The sequence below is a fragment of the Leptinotarsa decemlineata genome, unplaced genomic scaffold (assembly GCF_025532065.1).
Source record: "Leptinotarsa decemlineata unplaced genomic scaffold, Ldec_3_MD MMD2_P_RNA_scaffold_5, whole genome shotgun sequence".
NCBI classification, from domain to species: Eukaryota; Metazoa; Arthropoda; class Insecta; order Coleoptera; family Chrysomelidae; genus Leptinotarsa; species Leptinotarsa decemlineata.
This window is the reverse complement of record NW_027412532.1, coordinates 14,599,624-14,624,737: the sequence shown is the minus strand read 5'-3', so window position 1 is coordinate 14,624,737 and position 25,114 is coordinate 14,599,624. Positions and strand designations below refer to the sequence as shown.

The following is a 25,114-nucleotide window of genomic DNA, read 5'->3' as shown; positions in this document are numbered from 1 at the left end:
TATTATATTAGACAATGGAAGTCCGAACTGATGAAATGTAGGGCTTGTCTTTTGTTTTAAAAAATATTATTATAGGAGGAAACTATTGAATGCAGTTTCGTAATGTTTTTTAGGAATAATAACTTTACTTATAACCAGTTCAATATGTCTCTCCACCGAGTTTCGATTAGTACCAAACACAAGGAGATTGGACTTACTTACTTATTTTGTAGTAAATAAACATAAAATGAACTCATCACCAATTTCCACAATAGAAAACAGATTCAACGGAATGAAATAATTCAATTTATGAGAAAACTCCTGATGAACATGATTCCGGAAATTTAATGTTTTCCAAATGTTGATGGATGTTGAATTTTCGTAAAAAATCCTTCTTTTTTGTATCAATATTGTTAATGTTCGTTGTTACAAAATCGCAAATAATAAGTTGAATTAAAATCACACAAGTTGTTTTTATCCACGTTTCGTTTTATATTTTTATTTGGAAAACAAAGCAAACTACAAAACTGAATCAAGAGATGAAAAAGTTTTATTTTTAGATCTTCCATCCTTCACAAAATTGAATGACATAATTGTACTCAAAATGTTGTATCTAATTGAGGCTACTTAAATGAAATGAAAAAAAAACTTTTGTCTAAATACCACTGATAAATTTTATTTATACGACCGGTTTCTGGTTTGATCCCATTATCAAGTATAAAACACATTAATTGAGGCTGAATAAAATTTTTATCACTGAACATACATTGCCAAATTATTAATGCAAAAAAGGATTTTTTAGAAAAGTTCAGTTCCCTGCATCTTGGAAACATTTTTAGCCCTGTATTTATGTGAACTTTTTTTTTCTTACTCCAATTGTACAAGAGCGGAAATAAAATACAAGAAGTATGTTTTGGTACAAACGTTTATTACATATTTATATTCATCAATTAAAACATTGATAAAAAACAAGTAGTGCATGAAATATATAATAAACAGTGACTAGAAAATACAATCTTATAAATAATAGCTAATAATTCTTTTTTTGGGTCGTCCAGATTTTTCTCCTAGATATTGTTGAACGAGTAGGTATATTTGCTATAAACTGATGAAAGCATGAAGTCTTAAAAGTTCTTAAACCTCTCAAAATTTTTCTATGTTCCTAACATAGACATTATCGATTATGTTCTCTATAAGCTAAAATAAATTATATACGTGAACTAATTTAAATAGACTTGATTTTAGACTTCTGGAAAATTGGCTTTATGGGTCGGTGTTCCTTCATGGATTTTATTTCTCCATTGGAAGTTTGTGATCTGGGAGTGCTTAGGATAAAAGCCTCCATTTTGTGTCTGTATTCTTTGAATAATCGATCTAAGGTGGAAACCACTTCGTCGACATTTTCTTTCGTAAAAACCATTGGTGGCTTCATTTTGATTATGTTGCAGTGGGGTCCATCTAAACTGATGAGGATGTGTTCTTCTCTCATTCTGAAAAAGTCAGAAAAAATAAATTATAGCAAGAATATAAAGTACTGAGGTCTTGTTGAGAACATATGGACAATTTGAGATGAGTAGGTATATTTCACTCAGATGGCTAACCAAGACTTCCTAAAAAAATATCAGTGTTTTTAATATTGATAACATTGCATTTTTCCCAAAATTTTCAAGGATAAATTATTAAAATAATAAACTAAATAAACTACTACAAAACTGAGTTGTATCGATATTATATTTCAAGCATTTGGAAAAATCAGCCTTTTGTATAAAAAGCTGTTCACGAGAAGTACAGTTCTATTTCAACTCCAATTGTCAGAACAGTGTCCACTATAGAAAAAAATTGAAAATCTTCAATATCGATATTCAATCACGATATTTTCAAAATTCGAGAACAGATAAAAAGGCAACATTGTCATAAAAGTATTTTATAGAAACTCCTGATCCTGATAATCCTCCCAGTAGGCATAAACAACGTGACAGTTATTCTCAACACCTCTATGTTGATAAAATGGGAACACCGCTCGATTCCCCGGAATATCAACCCACCGATAGGTACCCAACGACCTATCTTGAGAAGAAAACTAAGGCCCTCATCAACAACTCCAATCTCCCTACCGAAACTAAGAAAGCTCTCATTCCCCGAGAAAAATCCTCCACTCCATTATCAGTGCTTTCGGTTCTCCAACACAAAACCTTGCTAAACTCCTTGCAAACACTATCGCACCTCTTGTAGAACAGTCCTCGTCATACGTACGAAATTCATTTCACTTCATCGAAATCCTCAAAAACCTCAATATCCAACAGACTGACATCCTAATGAGTTTCGACATAGTGTATTCATTCACAAATATCCCCTTATCAGACACATTGAATATTCTCGAAAGGAAACACCAAATTTCCAAAGGCACCCTCAACCTCATCAGTCACTGTATGTCAAACACATACTTCTTCTTCCAAGGTAACTTTTACACACAAGTAAGGGGCGCCCCCATGGGTTCTCCTCTTTCACCAGTCCTTTCAAATATCTTCATGGAAGACTTCGAAACTATGGCCATTGACACGTTCGACCACAAACCCTCTTGCTGGTTCAGATATGTAGATGACGTTTTCGTCATACAGCCTCACGGCTCAACGACCTCCACCCAAACATAAAATACACAATGGAAATTGAAACCAATAACTCCCTTCCACTCCTAGATGTCCTCATCACAAAATCCAATAACTTCTTCACCCACACGGTCTACAGGAAACCAACACACACATAATCAGATACCTTAACGCAAACTCACATCATCATCCAGCACAAACCATTTCTGTTTTAAATTTTCTTATCCACAGATCTACCACAGACTGTCACAACAAACTACAAGAGCTGGCTCAACTCAAATCAGCTCTTCTTCAAATGGATTCACAGACCATCAAATTGACGAACCTATCCGTTGTCAACAAGCTTCTCCATCCAGTAAAGGTGTTACTGACAAAATTGTCTGAATTCTCAAAAAACAGAACATAAAAACGATATTCACTATTCACCGCCAACAATCAAATTTCCACATTCCTCTGTTCCCCCAAGGACAAAATTGTTAATGAATCCCAGGATATATATGAAATTTCATGCACCGATTGTCATAGAACATATGCTGTCCGAAAGTCATACCCATCCTTAGCACTGTCCAAACATAATCAAGATAATCGCCACAACGAAAACATTACAAGCTCGGATAATTCGCGAGGCCATTCAAATTGAAATGTGACCTTCCTGCAACAAACGTGATTACGGTCAGAGACTTCCAATTACATGGAAACCTCTAATTTACCGATGTCCACCCCCACCAAGACGTCCGGTGAAGGTAACCACCCGAAGCTCGCCCCCAAATTTCCACTTCAGTAGTTCCTGTCGATATAAATACCACCGAGCACCCATCGATACTTCAGTTTAATCTAAGGAGTAGGCAGACTGAGACCTTAGAGACAACTCACGACGAGACCTGGAGAGTAGGCAGATTGAGACCCCAGCGTCAAGTCGCATCAATTCCTTCAAACGCAAAACTCCAGACGCGGTGTTCGTTTCATGACTGACAGCATCTACTATTTAGAAAATTTTTTAATATCACTCATTTAAAATTCAGTTAGTGACAGGATCAGGAGCTAACTTTCAGAAACAACTGGAGTGTATTACTCGTATTGTGATATAAAAGCCGTAACTGGTCTGAACCAGGCCTGATTGTATGCTGTCAAGTCAGTTGGGTGTTATTTCATACATTGTGGTGGCAATGTGGTGGATAAATTTGAGTTAACTGGTTCAGTTAACGATCGACCAACACCCGTACGTCGACAAAACGCAAGATCTGCCGGAAACATCGCCGCTGCCTGTGAGAGTGTGCAAGAGAATCTGAGGCAGTCAATTCAGCGTCGCTCATAGGAACTCTACCATTCGCAGATCACAAATTGGCGAATTTTGCATCGTGACTTGGGCCTGCACCCGTACAAAATTCACCAGACCATCATTGTCAACGGCGGGCACCCATAGGTAATGATTACCAACTTATTTTAGCCTGAATTGGATGATCTGAGTACCAACGACATGTGGTTTCAACAGTACGGCGCTTAATGAAAGACCTGTTATTACGAAATAGGAGTTGGTTTTTCTTCTTTGATTCATGATTTCAAAAGACTGTATTTCAGCAATATAGTTGACCTCTTTCAATAACAAATAAAAAAAATTCAAGCATCATAGAATGTCTCCCCTCTTTCTAGTGAAATGTGGTCTATTGGATATCATGATTGAGGACACACGATTGTCAACTCACCTTTGAAGAATGAACTTGGCACACTCCGTATCAGGTATTCTCGTTTCTCTATCCTGGACGACATCAATTCCAACGAACAGACCGACTCCTCTAACATCCCCGATGCATTTGTGCTTTTTCGCCAACATTTGACAGTTATCTTGCAGGTATTCACCTACCACTACCGCATTTTCTCTCAAATTTTCTTTTTCGATGGTATCGAAGACGGCGTTGGCTATGGCACATGATACAGGATTTCCACCGTACTAAAATACAGAGAATAAATAATGGTTTGGTTTTGTTTGAGAAAATTCGTAAATGAGTCATTACCAGAAAAAATTAGAGAAAAAAGGCATCGACAAAAGACAATTTCTTTTAAAGACAATATAAAACTTTCTTTCAGTCTGAAATTAAGCTATTAAAATTATCGATTTGGATTATTACAGCCTGATTAGCCATCGACCAACAAGCTGTTTATACTTTTGGGGGGGAGGGGGGCAAGTGGGCAAGTACAGACCTGTTCACTCACGGAAGGATGATTGTTCACATATCATCACTTAAGATGTTACTAGGAGAAATGGTAGATGCGATTAGAAGGAATTTCCAAGTATGGAAAATGTTCTAGTGCCTTCGATCAAAGTTCTGTTGGATGTGCAGCAATCTCTTCGCTGCCAGACACCAGTGATAAGAGATTAGAGAAGGTTTAGTGAACTAGTTAAGTGAGAATAGGAAATAGTTCATTAATTTTTCTGGTATTTATTGAGGTAATTCAACAATAAATGTGTAACCTATTCAAGATACCCATTACTCAAATGAGTGTTTGGGAAGTACTTCAATCGACAAAAAGTTGTATCAAAAATTCAAACCGGATGCCTAATTTACAAATAAAATTGGCCTCTCCCATAAACCTTTGAAAATTCAAAAAGTGGCTGGTTTCGTTTTTCCACCTAGTATTAGTGGCAAGCAGTTGCGCTAGAAATATTCCACCAAATTGAAACTATATCAATACTGTTTACCAAAGATAATTGAAATTTTTATCACTTAAGTACTCAGTTTATTGAGTAAACAGACGTAAACTGGATCTTTTAGCACTTAAAATTCAATAGAAATTGCGTGATTTCAAATTGTTACAATTGAAAAAGTCAACTGATCAAAGTAATGGAATAATTCATTTCATATGATGTGAACTTCACCAGTCGCACTGTACAACGTTCTGTTTGTTGAGACACTCAACAAATATATTGAGATTCTCTTCGCTTTGCGACTTACCGTATTGAAGTATTCCACGCCTGTTTTCATAAAACTGTCGGCAATTTCCTGAGTCGTGACGACGCACGCCACTGGATGACCGTTCCCCATGGGTTTGCCCATGGTCACAATGTCAGGCAGGACATCGAATTGCTGAAATGCCCACCAGTGCTTTCCGATTCTTCCAAATCCCACCTGGACTTCGTCCGCGATGCAAACGCCCCCTGCTGATCTCACGTGATTGTATACTTCACCGAAGTAGTTCTTCGGGGGAATCACCTGACCTCCACAGCTCACCATGCTCTCCGCGATGAAGGCGCAGACACCATTTCCGTCCTCTTGGATTTTTGTACATATATCACGGACCTCGTCTGCGTAAAGCTGACCGATTTCTTCCTTCTGGTATTCGGAATCGCGGTACTTTCCTCTGTAGGAGTCCGGAAGGGATGCCTGGAAAATATAGATGAATATTATTTCTTCAACAATGAAGAAACCACTTTCAAAATTATATTTTGCAAATATGCTGCGTCGAAAGATTTCAACCGACATATTTGCGAAAATCCATTCAGAGTGATTTCTTCAAGATTCAATAGTTTGAATGTGAACGTTGAATAGACATGCCTGTGTATAATGTAATAATTGTTACAGTTTATCAAGTCTAGGAAGCAACTTGTAATATTTTACCACCTGCGTATACTAGTGACAGAGACATTAGGATAGAAAAGGATGACATATACCGTGCGACTTGGTGCGCCTCAAGGCCGTAGCCAGAAAACAATTTCGGGGGGGGAGGGGTTTGATTTGGTGGCACAGTAGAAAAACATGAAATATAGAACAACGAAAGAAACGGAAAAAAAAAGAAAAATTGTGTTACATGATCACATATATTCATTAGAAAACCATTACAGAAATATTAACATCTTTTTACAAAATCAAATTTAGTTTTCTAGCTTTCTTTGCAGCAAACAAATCAATTACCTCCTCGGTGTCGATGTCAATTCTACGGTGGATTGACATTAGCGCCAAACCGGTTAGTCGTTCCTGGAGTTTTGAGGCGTTTCATAGAAGAGAAAGTCCTTTCAGGAATACATGTGGAAACAGGTAGTGTCGCCAAGATCTTTGAAAGTTTGTACGCACATTGCCGTAAGGTTTTTCCATTGTATTTCGGGAAAGTTTTTTTCAATATTCTCTTTTACTTGGTTCGTTTTGCCAAGGAATTGATAAAATTTCTAACAGATTTTATAATTCCAATGGTATCTGTATCTGTAGAGTAGGGATGGTAAGTGTAGGCCCACAGTACTTAGACCACATGTGACCCATTGTATATCCTCCCAAGAAGTTGTCCTCCTAGGTCATCGTCGATCCTGTCCTTTCCAGGAAGGTGGACAGGTTACTAAGAAATATCTCCTTCATATCGGCAGGTGTAGGCCAAGACTCGCCAAACACACACTCTCTTATTGACGATAACTCCAGACACTCGCATAGGACATGCCTGACAGTTTCATCTTCTTGTTCACACATCCTGCATAGAGGTGTGTCTGCTAGCCCCATATTATGGATGTGTTTTCTTAGTTGACAGTGGCCAGTCAGAAATCCTACTGTTAAGCGTAGATTTTTCCTGGTCATCGCTAGATATTTCTTCTTCTATCTCTTTATATGTCTTTAGGGATTGAGCATGGGCGTAACGTTTGGCTAGTTCCGCAATTGTCGAAGTCATCAGTCCGTAGGTGCCACTGGGTCCTAAAATTCTTAGTCAAGCCGCTTCCTTGGCTAAAGAGTCGCCAGTGCGACTACCTTTACTCCTGTCGTCCACCTCAGGATAATATCATTATCTACCGAGGCTTTGGCTAAATCTTGGTGGTACTCTAGTATTAGGCCTAAGGTAACACGTTGTCTGTTCTAGGCTAATAGAGCTTGTCTGCTATCAGTGCAGATTGTTATTTTTTTGCCAGAAATTCCTTTCCTGGTTATTTCTTTTGTAGCAATTGAGGTACCAGTCAATTCTGGTTGAACCACGCTGGTATTTTTTCCCATTCCCCACTAAATTCTTAAGCTTAGTGATCTGGAGTACACTCTGAGCCTTCTTTGGTTTTTGAGCCGTCTGTATATATGCGTATTGCATTTGTAGCATCTGACTCTGTGTTCTGTTTTATTTGTATTTTGTAGGGTTTATTAAACACAAACCTGGGTACAATTGCATCACTATTTGCCTGCAGCAGAGGTTGCGCAGTGAGCGCTTCTCGCCATAGGCTCAGCTTTAATTGACCCATTCATACTTCGAGGTTTATACCACCCGTGTGCAATCGTAACATGGTCATTAACGCAACTTCCTCAACGTACAGGTCCAGAGGGGACAGACCAGTAATTAATTCCCTTGCCGCGGTTGGCGTTATTCTCATGGCTTCTGTGATGTTCAAACGAGCCAATCGTTGTATTTGATATAATTTTTGGATGGTCGTTGCTTGCAGAACTTTAGGGGGAGGATCAATCCCCGTTGATCTCCTCCTGGCTACAGTCTTGGTGCGCCTATTTGGGTTTTAGAGTGGCCTGAGAGTACAGTCCTCGCCGCAAGTAGCAGTAAAGAATTTGGGAAAATACCATTCTACATGAAAGCGTCCAATGCATCCCGAAAATGTCACTATCTAGTGTGTATTTTGGGCTGGCGGCGTCATGGTTGTCAACTCATTTTAGGTTGAACTGGATGAACCGGACACCAACGACATGTGGTTTCAACAAAATGGCGCTACGTGCCACACAACTCATGCCACATTGGCTATTCTGCACAAACGATTTTGAGGGCATGGTCATCTAATGTAGAGGTGATGTAAACTGTCCACCGAGATCGTGCGATTTGACCCCATTAGACTTTTTTTGTGGTGTTTTCTTAAGAAGTAAGTGTATGTGAATAAGCCACAAACCACAGCGGTCTTCAAAGCCAATTTTCACATAAAAACCTACATCTGCTCCTTCCTCCTTCTTTTCCTTTCACATATCTGGGATGGTTTCGAAAGTATTTATTTATGTTGATAAAGATGTTGAAATTTGAAGGCAATAATTCGTAAAGTTGAGAGACTGGCCTGAAATTTCATAAGTCGTCCGAAATAATCGTTTCTTGTTCAATATGACTATGAAAATCTATTTTTTGATCAAATCTGATATTGCTTGTAATAGTTTGTTTTCCTCGAAACCAAACTTGAGATGTAGATTCTTATATACATTGAAACATACTCTCTGTGGTTCAATGTTCAAATGCATCCGAATCTTATTCACTGGTATCTCTTTTTCGCATTCGCTATTGGAGTCACTACACTGGAAAAAGTCTGCGTTATGACACTCGTTATTACTATTAGTACTTGTCCAAGAATGTCACATTTTAAACAGATAACAATAATTTTAGGTAATTATACCTACACCAATATCGAATTCCAACACTCAAATCGCGATCAGTTCCTGAACTGAACACGACGGCGATAACATTCCCTGATTCCCCCTACTTCTATTCGTCACCGTAACATGACTTCAAATTCAATTTTATGACTCTTCAGCCAATCATATAACTCGGTTAGTAAAAATTATCCAATACGAACCTTCAAGTTTACAGTCCACGTGGACTAGTTCGGCTTTCTATGTATTTGTTTTTTGGCCTTTGAGAGTGCCGTCAACTTTAAATATGCACAATATCGTTTACGTCGACTATACAAGCAACTGCTTATAATGAAATCTTTCTCTTGAAGAATCTTTGAAAATAATCAGTCAGGAAAATATAATTGCTGTGTATGCTTGGGGAATCCTACATACATTATTGTTTGCGAAATAAAAAAGAGCTGTTATTTAAAAGTTAATCAGTCTGAGGGGCATGCCTTTCATTGAACGAGTTATCCAGAAACATATTTCAGTTTTTTATACTCACCACATGAACATGTTCCTTTTGTCCAACCCCGCCAGGAAGGTTAAATTTGTAGTGAGAAATATCAATCAAAGATGTCAAATGGCCATGGTAAGCACTAAAAAATAACTATATTCGTATCTGGCGTTTCACCCTACCCTAATCGCCCCAATAAAATATAAAAACAACATATAAACCCTTTTCCAAGCTTGAGTGTTAATTTGTTCAAAACCACTCCAAATATCGAATAATTATTTTTGGTACTCTTATATTTGGTAACACCAAGCTTGGAAATCACATAAGATTGCTTCAAAGAAGCTTAAGCTAATGATGTAACTGAGAGGCTGGTCCAAAAGATTTATTAGCCTCTGGCTCATTTTTCACAACACAAAGTCGTTGATATTCTTGTCCATTTGTTATTTGATATGTACGAGCAGCTGTAAGAGAAAAATAAAAACAAAGAAATTAGATTTGTTCGACTCCATTCACATTTATAATGTACATGATGGTATATGGTAACATACAAAAAATAATAATTCCTTTATATTCTATAAGAGGGCAATGCGTTATTTATTATACTAAATAAATATTTGAGCAAAGTACAAGAGCAGATAAACTTCATTACTTGTTAACTCAGTTTGTTTACATCATATAGTGCACAATCAGTTTATTGCACTCGTTTGGAAAATTTTTAGGAAGAAAACATCTTTATCAGTATTATATTTTCTCTTAAAAATAACTGTATAAGCTATTAAATGATGATGACACACTACTTTATCTATTATGTAATAATAACAATCATATCAGTATAGAATAAAAAATGTATGTTTTGTGTGACGGCAAGAAAATTATTCAATTTAATGTTCATAATCCAGACCAAGATGCGCTTTTGTTTTGTCAGGTCTCGACGTGATTAAATCGTAATTAAATAGATCAACCCAACTTTGTATACAAGTTGAAAGATGGTGCATGAATTGAATTCCGTAACATTGGTTGCGTCTTTTATGTAGCCATGAACTGGATTCAGCAATTATTGTTTAACACATTCAGTGGAAAAGCGTCTTCAGCCTTTCTAAGATGGTTACGTGTTTATTTGTTTTGGTATTTTCAACACATCACATGTGCAACGACAAATTGTCCTATAGAATATAGTAGTATTTTAAACAATTTTTAATTTTATTTCATGGTTTTCATAACTTTGGTATTTTTTATAGTAGTACCTACTGTTCGATAGGAAGACTTAACAGATTGTCTCTGGTCTGGATTCCTGCCCATACTGACTGCTGACTCCCTTGCAAAGGAGAGTGCTGCAAGCAGCTTCATCGGACCAGAACCTGTCATTGGCAACGCTTTAGACTTTGTCAAACAAAGATTGAACACCTGGATGGCAAGAAGATGTATGGATTTCTGTCAGAATCTTCCAGGATTGGCTCACTCCAAGGCGTTTATTCACCCTTCGAAGCTTGATACCAAACAGTTGTTCAGTAGGGATGAACTACGATGTCTAACAGGCCTTCTTACAGGTCACTGTCATTTGAATCATCATATGCAGAGATTCGGACTGTCGGAAGATTGTGTGTGTCGCCTCTGTTTGGAAAATGATGAAACAGCAGAGCAAATACTTTGTGCCTGCCCCGTTGGGGACCGAATCAAGTTTTTAGAGTTTGGCAGAGCCGTACTCTTACCATCTGACCTAAAAGACAACTCACTATAGAATCTAATCAACTTCTTTAAAAAGCTGTGTTTATTTGGTCGAGTGTGAATAGGTGTGAGCCACAATAAACTCTTGCGGGTTGCGGTGGAGGGTCACTTTGAACCTAACCTAACGTAACCTAACTGCTGATACTCGTAATTTTCGCAGTGATATAGGGTTGCAAGATATAAAACAATTTTTCCAAGAAATCTTTTACGAAATCACTTTATTTCCAAATATAAATGTTAAAGTGTCAGCTTGGTTTTGTCCCGCAGTGCCACTTGATGTAATCCCAGCACTCATTGAATGGAATACCTGAATTTACTGGACTTTTTTGACAAAATATATTACACAGGTAAAAATTCACACCAGGGATTGTATGTATCTTGATCCAGCCTGAAGCCTTTTACTCTGTTATTGACCAGTTTATAGGCTCCAACCCCACCGACGTCAGTAAATTATTTGCTTTAGAGAAATGCCCGTTTCCCTCCCAATTTCTCGACTTGTTGGTAGGAGAAGGATGCCCTGCAGTCAACACTTTATTTCCTTTTGTTTTATCGATATATGTCGACATTCCTCCAGCATCCATACCCCATAACATAAAAATTAGAAATCTCTCGTTATTGTTAGCAACTTCTTGTAACTTTCTGATGATTGCAACAACAATTTGTTCCCAGCCTTTTTCGCTGTGGGATCTCCGTTTATTCGCCGTAACAGTGAGGACACTATTCAACAAAAGGACCCCCTGTGTAGCCCAAGACTCAAGGCAACCGTAATTGGCAGGAAAGTTCTTCAAAGTGTTAGGGTATTTTGAGTCGATGTCTCTCTTCACCTCGTCTAGGATATTAGCCAGGGAGGGAGGTACTACTCTGGTATTCCTGTCGACACTAAAAGCGAGTCCGTGTGCCCAGCCAGGAGTCGGGTAAGGATCCTGTCCAATGATCACCACTTTAATTTTTTCTGGCGCGCAATACTTCGTGAAAGACCAGACTTTGCTTTTATTCGGAAGGATGTCGTCTTTCGGGATACCGCCCAGGAAGTCGTTAAGTTTTAACAGGTGTTCTTCGTTCTCGCTGAAAACTTCCATGAGGAGGTTGCGCCATGATTCATCGATAGCGCTGCCATCGATTACGTGTGGAAATTTTTCCGCGTAAAATTGTACCGACCGGTTATCGTCCGACATAACTCGCTATTTATCGACTACTGTTCTCTATTTTGTTTTCCGCGACCTTTGATGGTGCACCGTTATTATAAAATGTGAAAGCGATATGCAGTTGCTTCAACGATCTGCTTCTGACCAGCCTGCATAACTATGAATATAAACCAAACATATAGTACAGGATTATTGGACGCTACAGAGGCCAACCTACTGATAACACTGCAGCCAGCTCAATTTTTTCAAGTATCTTTATTTTTATCATGAGAAGCAATTCCTGGAGAGTCCAAGTAAATCAACGCGGTTCGTTTTTTAATTCGAAATCAAATGTACAAAAAACGATTTTTATATCTCTGGATCTATCAATTCTGCGAAATGATGGTTAGAAATCGAAAACGAATAATCATTCCATCGTTATATCCTAATTAATAATGAGGATGCTACTGTAACTGATACTCATGAAATCCTGGATATTATATACTTTATAAGTTCACTTTTCAACTATACAACTATAGAAGAGGGCAATGACAATAATTCATCTGTGATATGAATGAAATTAAAGTCTACAACAATTTTTTCACAACGCAATGTGGAGGAACTTATAAAGCCTCTAGTGCACAGTGTTTTCAAAGATATAATGAACTAACATTTAGCACCTCATATACGAGTACCAGGTGCTTTAATCTGAATAAAAAGCTATTTATAATTAGAAAGACATTGAAGAGGTTTTCTAACTGATGTAATGCACATTTACGGCTTGACCCACACTTGTAGTACTCGTATTTCGTCCGTTGTAAGCTTAGTTTGAATTATTTTAACACAGAACAAAACATTAATTACTTTTATCGTTACATTTTTGTTAGTTGTGCAATTTTTACCTGACAGAACAAAGAAAGGTAAAAGAGAAATTATTTTTCGACTAACCTCGTATGAATCAATGAATATGATATATTTCCTATATGTTTAAATATATGGGATGAAACACCGACGGATCGAAGGGGGGCAAAGGGGGCAAGTGCTCCCCCCGTGAAAAAAATTCCCTCAGGGATGTGTGTTTAAGAATTGCAAACTTTTTATTGAGGCGTCAACCTTTCAAAAAAAATAACTAATTTGATGTACGTTCTAATTTTATTTTAATTTTGGCGGTGGTAGTGGCAGCAGAAATTTGCAACCTTGTGACAAAACCATTTCGATAATCGCCATTGCAATTTGTTATTGTTGCTTTGATAAGTAAATAAATAAACTTTCCACACTACATGGTAGAATATAATAAAACATATTTTCCTACATGAATCAAAACGTAGGGTAGACCTACAGGTAAGGTATTTATCTATAACTTGGTGGTTTTAGAAAGTTAGGGGTGAACTAAGAAATCTCGATTGCCCCCCCCCGAAATCATGGTCTGGATCCGTCACTGGGATGAAACATACAACTCAAAATTTTACTGTGAAAATAAGCATTGACTATTTTATTCATTATATTATTTATTTGTTTTTCGTTTTATAGATTTTACAGTCGTTATTTAAATTTCAGTTTCATTAAAAACGAATTTTTTTATTTTCAAATAATTTGTTCCAGTAATGGAAATATGTTGTTATTTTACTTCATTGATTGTAAGAAGATCTGAAAAACCGTCTGAACTTGAATAGTTTTCAGGAGTTTTTCAGGTCTTCATAACAAATATATCCAAAAGTATGTCACTTTAAAATACTAATTAGACTTTGAATGAGTCAGAGCTTTTTTGCAGAAATCTTTTGTCATCAGTTTTAACTGGGAAATAATTCCGAGAAGATAATTAGGAAACATGATCTTATTATACATAAATAAGTAATAAAAATGCTCTCTTATAAAATAAAAACGACTTATTTGCCTTCCAACAAAACATGACTACATTAGAGACACTCGAGAGAAATCACTATAAATAGGTGTAGTTACATTACCATATAGTCATATTTGGCCAACAAAGCATTGTGAGAAAGAAATGTTACCAAACTACACAAATGCGAAAAACATGTTGGTTCCAGGTCAGGCTCGTCTGGGGGCCTGAAAACGCGCTTGGTTAAAGAAAAGGAATTGAAAAAAACTTACTGTTCGAGTGCGATGACGTCCTTATTCCCGGTGTGTATTTGTGCTAGACGTAGAGCAAGATCATTAGCTTCCGATCCAGAATTGACGAAGAAACAAACAGACAATTCGTCAGGCATCGTGCTTATTATTCTCTTCGCACATAGAACGATGTTGTCGTGAAGGAAGCGATTGTTAGTATTCAAAATTGACATTTGTTCGCATCCTGCTCTGACTACTTCTGGGTGACAATGACCAACTGCAAAGGATTACAGTTTGAAATCACTTTCAGTCATTTTTTTACGAATGTTGGTACTATCACTTCAAATATTTTTAAAATCATTATAATAAGATGTTGAATAACTTCCATAAATTACTCTATACTGATTGATGCTTTGAAAACTAGTCATAATGAATTACTTCTACATGACAAGAAACAAGGATTTGAAAAGTTAAAATTTCGGATATAAAGTAATGATCTATTCATCTGAGAAATTATCAATTACCCTCACCTCTGGGTACATCGGAAATTGTTGAAACCAGATCTCAAAAACAAAGCATTCATGATCAAAATCCAGACAACGCTGTTTCCACCTGTCATAGGTCCCATCAGTGGTGCTAGGTTTAAAAACAAAAGCATCGTTGGACTTGACTGCCCTTGAGAGACAAGCTTGAAGATAATTAAGCATTGGCATCTTTTCTTACTAAGAGATACACAGAAGGCTCAAACCATGAATATTAATGATAAACGAGAGTTCCAAAGGCGAAACCAAGCTTCTATAATAGCATTACATTTTTTTCTACATTTTTTTATGTGTTATGAAGATAATTTATATCCAGGACATGAAATAGGCTGCCAAAATTCGAGACAAAAAGAGACATTGGTATCACCAGGATGGTACTTCACTTAATAATGAGAGAGTATTGATATACTTGTTTCGATCACCAAGTGATCATCTTCATGAGGAAGATCAAACTGATATTCCTCTCACACGTGTTTCGATCACCAAGTGATCATTTTCAAGAGGAAGATCAGTTCCAAACAGTGTATCACAAGTACCAATATGTTTGGCCACCTTATTCACTAGACTTAACCCCTAAATTATTTTTGTCAATATGCATCTAGTTTCCATAAAAGATGGACTACAAGAAAAAGTTTGACCAGCAAAGATGTGGATGAATCAAGATGCATAGAATATCCTTGATGTGATCATTTGGATCCTTCCCCATGTAAAACTCGATGAAGAAATAATAAACAGATCCTACAAATTTCAGCATCGTTGTGGAATTGGCCGCGGTGGTAGTGCGCCCGACTCACGATCGGAAGATCGTGGGTTCGATTCCCACCTCGACCAGATATTTTTCTCGAGAGAATTTATCTGCGGGGATGATTCTGCAACCGTGTTAGGAATCACACGTTAAAAGGTAAGACCTCGTTACTCCTTAGCTCGCACAAGTTTCTCAACTTCTGAGAGTTATCGTTCGTATGGGGGCGACAGCTGATCGGAAAAACAGATTTTAAAACAGAAAACAGACAGACAGATTCATAGAGGTGGTGAGTACAACTCAAGTGACACAGCTTGACAATGTTAAGTTGGCATTGCAACGTTTAGGTAAAAACTGATATTGGCTGATATTTTTTTTAGTTATGGTCAATAAATTAAAAATCTGAACAAAATACGCGCGACAGATTTCGATTTTTGCACCATCTATCAACACGTGTACGAAGTTTTTGACAAAACAAAAGCGTTTGTTTGAAGGTTATTGACAATGTTTCGTGATGAATTTCACTGGTTCGGACTTCCATTGTCTACTATATAAAATGATTTGAAATCCCTGTAGGTTATTTCACTATCATTTCATTTCAGGTTTATTGTTGCTTAATATAATTGTTATTTTCAACTATTCTTTTTAATTATTCTTTTTTACTTGTTTCAGGGATTTCAAATCATTTTATATAGTAGACAATGGAAGTCCGAACCAGTGAAATTCAAAACAAAAGCGAATTGGTGAAAACATCACGGTTTCCATGCATCTTGAGTTGAATAAACAAGATATGGATATGGATTGAAGCAGGAGCTGAAAAAGACGACCAAGCCTCACTAGTCGAAAGAAATGTGGAAGTCGTCTCAAAAAGGACTGAAGGACTACTTTATTAAAACAAGGATCTACTCAGACTTATTGTAAGGACACTAGTATAAAAGAGGACAACTCGTCTTATCTCAACATGTGAAATATTCTATTAGAGGAGGCAAGTAATTTATGAATATCCAAATCTAAGTTCAGAAGAATATGATATACATCTAACAAAGGACATGTACAAACCAGCATAATTAACAAGATTGGAAATAGATGTCGCAAAAAGATGGGATATAAAATACAATTAGCTCAAGAGGCCACGGTCTTTTCCGCAGACTTGGAAATAAGTCAGAAGGCCTCTGAACAGTAGTACCTAGATAAAAACATCCGCAAAAAGTAGAGAAAGTGAGATAAATGAGATGAATTATACATTATTTCAAAGTGAAGTAATCATTTGAAACAAAGTTCAAAACTTTGTTGTCCATATTCATCAAACACAGCGCCAATTTTTGGTACAGTAATTCAAAAATGTGACTTATAATATAATATGTCGGTCAATTAAAAAATAACAATACACCTGATGAAGCTACAGTGTTAGAGAAACGCATCTAGAATTAAAAAAAAAGGAAAATTGTTCAATTATTGTCATGGAGAATCTTCAATTGATGTCGATGAGATGACTGAAGAATAAAAGATTTACGAATTTTATTCATTTTTTTTTCATACTTCCTATTTATTCACGAACGGAAATGATTGGAAATTATTCAACTTTGACAAATGAGCATCACATTTTGAATTAAAAGGGATATATTTTCAGGAGAAATTATTGTTTAGTAAAAAAGGTTTTGGCTTTTAACTCCTCCATCTTGATACAAAAAATGTGGGAATCTTCCAAAGAAAGAAAGGAAGCATCAATTTCGAAAATTAACTCTATATAGAGATGTAGAGTATCAAGATGGAGTAATGGAAAGCCAAAAACTTTCTTTCCCAAAAATCTTACCATGGGCAACGTTGTTGATACAGTCTAGGAAAGCATCACCCCTTTCATCGTACATGTATTGTCCTTTGGCTCTAACAATTTTCAAAGGATCTTGGCGGAAGAAAAGTTGGCACGATTTACTGAAAAAAATTACACACTTTCAGTTTTACACTTCATATACCTAATTCGTTTCACCTAATAAAATATTATCTTTATCGTTTCGTACATTTTTATGCGTATTTCATACTTTGACCAAACTGTTCAATCAAATATTAGCAAACAGGTCAAATGGGTTGAATGTTTTTTTAACGTTAGTTTTTTATATATGTTTAAAGTTTAAATCAACATTTCATACTGGAGATACTGCTAAATGTTTGTTACGTCATATGCATTTAGATACGGAGGTTGTTATTTGTGCATCCGAAACAGGCAATCTGGTTGTTGCTAGGTGCTGTTTGAGATATCGTTGCTGAAATTTATCATTTTTGGATAAAGTACGTATATGTACTCAAGGAATTTTTTCCATGCGGATCAAATTGGTTGTTTACAAGAACTTGATTGAGATGAAATTATTTAAAATTTAATCAACAAGTTGAAATTCATATGTAATGCAACACCAATACACAATGTGGCACACTATATATTCAATAAATTAGATTTTCATTCCTAGCATGATCGAAATCAAAGCATATTATATGCACTAAGAATGGCTTTTGTCAAAAGCAAACAGAAAAGCTGAAGAATATAAAAGCGCCTCTAATTCAAAAATTACAGAATATTATTTATAAACAGTTAATGAATGGCTTTTTTTATTCTTTCATTAGTGATAGGTATTGTTCAACTTTTAATGATATATGTATTTCACTTATTTAAATAAAGCATTAATTGATTAAAAAAAACATTTAACTAGTTTAGTGATCCTTTAATTTTTTGAAGAAAGGTTGCTTTGTTGTTGTTTTTGCCAACGTTTCGAATTTAAATAAATTCTTCTTTAGGGCTCGAAAAGTAGTTTCTTCGTATTGATATTACTATTTTAAAAAGCATTAGACATAATAGAAAAAAAATAAAAAACATTGCATCAACAAAATTCTCGAGACAACACCAACACAAAACGACATGAAACAAACGAATATTCATAAAATTTGTTATGAGTTCAAAGTTTTGTTTGTTTTTTTATTATTGTGATTTATTCATATTACAGTATCCATGATTCATTAAATTCAGGATAACTAAGCTCAAATTGAAGGATACGTGTTAAACTCATTCAACAACAAATATTTTTTAAAGAAATATTATTCATAACAATTGATGAAAGGTCGATAATTGTACATGTTTTGTTACACATGTCTCCATAAAAATCCGACGGTGTAAGGTCTGGAAAACGAGGAGGCCCTCGAGAATCAGTTCAACTTGCTCACCACCTACAACCAAATTTCCTATTCAGCTAGTTATGTAGTCGTATGAATAAGACAGTAACTTGATTTCATAAATGTCATAGGTTACTTAGATATGTGCACGAAACGCTTAAATGTTCTTACGTTGAAGATTTATTGTACTTCCCCTTTTCATATATAAACTCTGATATTTTTTTAGATTAGTCAGTTAGTAAGTTAACTCCATTTATTGGCCAGTCGGAGGCTCTACCCGAAGGTTCACTGAATAAATATAAAATGAAGTTTTTAAAAAGTATTTCCTTTGTTTGGGAAACATAATTGGCTACTGAGAAATACCACTAGTGGAAGGAGCAGAATATTCATCATATTAGAACGATGAATTGTGTCATTCTTGTAATGTAATAATGTCTTATCCAAATACTCTACCAAGACATTTTCCAAAAATTCATGTAACTATTACCATTCAAAAGATTATATTTGCGGATTGCAGAAAGGAATATTTTTTTTAATTGAGTTTTTTTTTCACATGTCTGTATACCGTAAATCTAATCTTCAATTGATATTGTAGATGTTAAATTTCTCTTGTATTTTGTTTCAGTTCATTTCATGTATTGGGTTTATGTCATAAAATCCTGAAGATGCTCCTATACAGGGTGTTTCAAATTCGATCCATTGGGATCTCTCGGAAACTATGAGAGATACGAAGATGGTTAAATTGGGGCATAGTTGCGCATTTACCTGACTAAGAATATGCCGTTGAGAAAGTTCTGAAAGTCCAAGTATATCCGGAGATATCCGAAAAAAACAGAAATTTCGGAAAATATTTTTTATTTTTTCTGGCTTTATTTTTCGAACAATTCGAAAATAAATTGCACTTCCACATTGCCACATTTTCCCTGCTACACAATGGTGTTTTCAGATTTGCTATCCGACGTTTCATCTTCCAGCCACCATCATCAACTTTATTGTTTCTTATGGGCGCTACATTGGATTCTTTCTGTTTTGAATAGAACCAGATTTCACATTTTCGTAAGTTGTCATTCTTTTTTGAAAAATGGGAGATATTGAAAAAAATATAATTCTTATCACAAAAGGCTTTGACTTTAATGTTTCTACATTTGACTTTCAATTTGTTACACTCAATGACATTTTGTTATTGTACAAGTCATTGAATTTTTGGCGAAAAATGGCTTTCTCGAATGAAGAAAAAAGAGATATGATACAAATTTATTACAAATACGATAGAAACAGTGTTAGGATTTGTATTTAAACTTGTATCCCGAAAGACGACAACCACATCGAACTATGTTCAAGTTATTGAATCAAAATATCACCTAGTTGGTTCGTTTGAAAAGCCAATGAAAAAATACGGAGACTGAATCAACAATCAAAATTTGATAAATGAGGTGTGTATGAGGTGAATTATATATTGTGTCCTTTTCAATGAAAATAGAACTTTGAGCAAATAACAATAACTAACTAAAATGTAAAGACAAAAGTAAATCACAGCAAATGCTCAAAATGCTGGCCTTGTTCATGATAACACAACTGTGTCCTTCTTCGAATATTATTCACTTCACGATTAATTTCCCTCCTCTTCAATCTTCCGAACTCTCTAACAATGCTGTGTTACAGGTGATCAATATTTTGATATTACTTCTATACATTTATCACCTAACCTTTCAGTCAGGTAATTAGATACTCGTCTGGTAGTAAGGAAATCCGGTCGCTTTTTTTTTTCAATTCACTATTTCTATCATTTGTCTACATTTGGCAAATCTTATCTTTCGTATTTATATTATTTCGAGTCATAAAATCTTCATTATGCTCCTATGTGTGAGAGACTCTAGAATAAATTCAAACCTTAAATCGCAGTTTTTTTTCATGAAATGTACAAATGAATTATAGTTTGTTGATGTATTGACTGTTCTTAAGAATACGTTTCACAGGGGTTTTTTTATGCCAGTTTATTCATGAACTCGTGTGGGCCTTCTCGAGTTTTCAATAACAAAACTACCTAAATTACCTATATATCTCTAATTAGTTTTCTATTGTGTAAATAGTTTTGTAAGCTCCTTATCGTTAATGGTATACTAATGATATGATCCTATTTACTCAAAATATTTTGAAATTCTCCTAAGCGATGGTTAATTGTTTTCCTTATATCGTTCGTTAAAAATATCAGTTACGGTTTAAAATTTCATCGTACCAATTATGTTATATCAACACTGCTGCTTATTTTCAATGAGTGAATATATAGTTATTGTCCTAAATTTTATAAACAGACCTACGAACAGGTATTCATCCCGTTGTGGGTCGCCTTTATATTTACCCATAGCAATAATTCTTATATTGTATCCAAATAGTTCTCATGGAAGTAATTCAAAATTTTCAAAAATAACAAAAAATCAATAGAAGTTCATGCCACGACTATGTTTTTGAGCTAACTTTCATTTCTAAACAACTTTTTCAAATAACATTTTCATTATGGTATATTTTTCTTGAACAAATTTAAAGGTTTTTAACCTGTCCATTCTACTATTTGACTTGAAGCCATTTCAAGTACATCTAATATAATTATTGAGTAGTTAGTCTAGTTCACATGTACTTTTTTTTGTAACAAAATTTCGAATTGCTTATAAAGAATGTATTTGTTTATAATAAATTTATTAACAATAGCTGTAAAGAATTAAAATAAAGTATTATCAATTAGTTTTTAGCCATGAGACATTGAAACAATAAAAAATTAGAAAAAGTTATTAATTAACAAATTTATAATTAACGTTAAAATTGGGATAAAAATTTTATTACTGCGGATTATTGTTTATTGATGTATCCCAACATTACATGAATTTTTTCATTCCTTAATATTCACATTTAATATGTTTAAATAATTTTTTTTGTTTTTATGTCAGAGTGACGAAGGGCGCGCGGAAGCCTGACTACCCGCTTTTGGCTCTATTTTCAGAGCTGTGTAAAAATTATAAATAATCGAGATACAGTTTCGGGAGTCGGGACTTTTTTTACGCAAATTCATTGATCTTTTCAAGACTTTTTTCAAATTTCCAAAATTTTGAAAATTTTCCGAGATATTAAGAAAAAACTAAAGCCCCATTTTTTTTCACTTAATTGTTTATAACTTTTGTAATTTTTATCGGCGCGTTTTCGGACCTTTTCTTAAATTTTCTAGGCAAAAATACGAATCGAATGACACGTTGGTCGTAATTTTTGGACAGGGCTGAAAAATGTCACCAAAAAGAGCTAAATCGAGTACATGTGAACCAGACTAAGTTGGCTGTAACTTTTACCGGTTTTCAAATTTCGTTAGTAATGAAAAAAACTATCGATATACACTGTATGTATATACACTGTATACTGATAGATTTGAGAACAAATGGAGGTTGATAATTACGCAGGCCTTTTATCTCGTTCATCTAACGTGAACAGATTTCTACTTCTGTGAAAAATTAGACACATATACTACTTGAAAAACAGCCATATAGTTCCTCAAAATATAAGAAACATTATAGTTTTCAAAGTACATGCTTTTAATCTATGTGATTGTGAAATCAGTTTCATGAAGGCCTCTTTCATCTGTTGCAATCGAGTTGAAAACCCATGAACTGTAGCTTCCATCAGGAAAAATCAAAGTTCAAAATATCATAAGTTAATTGCTGTTCTAGAAATACCATTTGATATGTTTATCCTTCGCTTGCATAAGTGATTACCGGATCAACGTGAACATTAGAGTATTACAATTACGCAATTGTTCGATAAGTGTAATTCAGGTAGTCTAGATTGTCCAATCTAGAGAACCAAGGTTCTCTATTCTCCTGATAAATATTAATTTCTTGATAATATAATGTAAGTTAAACAATTTGACAAATTTCTTCAACGAATCACGCTCAAATTTTCCAGTGGAAAAAATCCTGTTTTAAGCCTTTCACACAAATAGATAAGAATAAGTTTTCTTTATTGAAAAAAAAAACATCCGTTGAAATATATTATTTTTTCCCATTTTCAAATAATAATAATTTTCTCAAATGATATCAAAATAAAAATTCATTTTGAATATGTATATAGATTAAATAAATATTACTGGAGTTTTTTCCCAACACCAAATCGTTATTTTCAACACCTCGACACGTGTTTCGATCACCAAGATCACCAAGATATTCCTCTTGAAGAAGATTTTCCTCTTGAAGGTGATCACTTGGTGATCGAAACACGTGTCGAGGTGTTAAAATAACGGTTTGGTGTTGGGAAAAATCTCCAGTAATATTCATTACTACACCAAAAGTTCCAAACAGTGCATCACAAGTAAATGTATATGGATTGCTTTTGTAATTTTCAAAGCAGAGATATGAAAAACAAATGTTTTCATGTTTTTTTCAAAAGAGCACACCATTAATATATTTTATAATTTCTGAAGTCCCCAATGAAACTATTGAAAATTCAAACAGGAGATATAATATTCAAAAAACAACTTTGAAACGTACTTTTTATCGGTGTTTTGGAAAATTTCGTATTATGAATAAAAATATTCATTTCCATATGAGAAAAGTAATTTGAACCATCAAGTTTTCTATTTATAAAAAATAAATCCCGATTAGAATACCATAACACTAAATAAATCACATTTCAGTTGTGATTATTTTTCATAGTGAACTTGTCAAAAATTTTATTTCAAATAGGAAATTCTTTGAAATGAACATTTTCAAAATAATAGTAAAATTCATGAAAATCTCCCTATAAAATAAAACATTTGTCTAGGCACTATACATAAAAAATGTTTTCAAAATTCTCACCCAATATGCTTCTCCCTGAGAGCAATGGTTTCATTCTTCGAAATTTGCTGCATTTCGATGGAATTGATTCAGTTATAAAAAACAACTAAAAATATTAAGAAACAGTAGGACTATAAAATAGATGTTATGTTGAATAATAGGCAAAGACAGTGCTAACTTATCTTCAACGAAAATGGCTTAGACCAGTTATTTATATTGGCGACTTATGCGCGCGCATGGTGATAATCAATAACGCAACAGCAAAGCACGTGATTGCAGCACGTTTCACGTTTTCTTGTCAATGGGGAAGAGTAAACAGTAAAACTATCTCATATACACTGCTCAACACGGGAAACTGTCTGTCTTGTATGAAATTTCATGTGGTATCAAGAAGGCCACGTTTTAAAGAATTCCAGATGCACGGAGTGTGGTATTTTGCGTAATAGCAAAAAAAATTCGTACAACTGTCAAAAAAACTTGACATGGCAGCGAAAACAAATTTTTTTCGCTGCCAAAACAATTCACAAAATAAACAGAAATATTACTGTTTCCGCTGTATATGAAACTTGTAACGCCGCTTCTCGAACTTCCAATACTCGAAGTTTCCAGAAAATATCAGAAATACGAAACCGCTATAAAAGTAGCAGGTTGACAATCGGATCCAAATGGTGTGCTGGAAAAATTAGGATTTGCACATAACCCAGACGAATGGCGTTATTTTATAGATTCGTTTAAAACAATTTTAAAAGCCGTTCTGCTCCATAATGGTAACAAAATACCCTCTATTCCTCTTGCACATGCAGTTGCCATGAAGGAAACACACGAAAGTATGTCACTTATTCTAAATGCAATAATTTATAATACGTATAAGTGGCAAATAATATGTGGTGACCTAAAAGTCTAAATGCAATGATTTATAATACGTATAAGTGGCAAACAATATGTGGTGACCTGAAAATCATAGGACTTCAGGGCGGATTTTCAAATTTTTGCTGTTTTCTTTGCTTTTCGAACAGTAGGGCAACACAAAGCCATTATCAAGTAAAAGAATGGCCTCCAAGAGATAAATATATTCCAGGTCAAGCTAACGTGAAGAATACACTTCTTGTTGATCCCAAAAAAGTTTTGTTAACCCCACTACACATTAAACTGGGGTTAATGAAAAAATTTGTAAGAGCATTAGACAAAGAAGGTGATGCGTTTAAATATCTCAAATACATTTTTCCAAAATTAAGTGATGCAAAGCTCAAGGAAGGTATATTTGTTGGACCACAAATTAGAAAACTACTAAGTGATCAACAGTTCGATCAAAAATTAAACAATGTTGAATTAGCTGCGTGGAGCTCTTTCAAAAGAATTGTTTCGGAGTTTTTAGGGAACAAGAGAGTAGAAAATTACGAAACACTTGTAGAAGAACTACTTGAAAACTACTGCAGAATGGGATGTCAAAATCCATTTCTTGCACTCCCATTTGAATTTTTTCCCAGAAAATTTAGGTGCTGTCAGTGACGAACAAGGAGAAAGGTTCCACTAAGACATACTGACAATGGAGCAACGTTAC

General features: G+C 35.0%; 1 protein-coding gene across 2 annotated transcripts; it reads right to left on the bottom strand.

Moving 5' to 3' along the window:
- Positions 1 to 886: 886 nt before the first annotated feature.
- On the bottom strand, positions 887 to 23,746 carry LOC111514524 (alanine--glyoxylate aminotransferase 2-like). 2 transcript variants are annotated; one of them, XM_074169600.1, is made up of 7 exons: positions 23,575 to 23,745; positions 17,394 to 17,512; positions 14,339 to 14,573; positions 9,426 to 9,519; positions 5,537 to 5,965; positions 4,289 to 4,533; positions 887 to 1,469 (listed from the first exon to the last, which is right to left on the bottom strand). In XM_074169600.1, exons 1-7 carry the CDS (start codon positions 23,625 to 23,627, stop codon positions 1,205 to 1,207), a joined length of 1,440 nt encoding a protein of 479 aa, XP_074025701.1. In that variant the 5' UTR covers positions 23,628 to 23,745; the 3' UTR covers positions 887 to 1,204. The 2 variants fall into 2 exon arrangements, with proteins under 2 accessions (XP_074025701.1, XP_074025702.1); XM_074169601.1 differs by lacking the exon at positions 4,289 to 4,533 and having other exon boundaries at positions 23,575 to 23,746.
- Between the last annotated feature and the right edge of the window lie 1,368 nt (positions 23,747 to 25,114).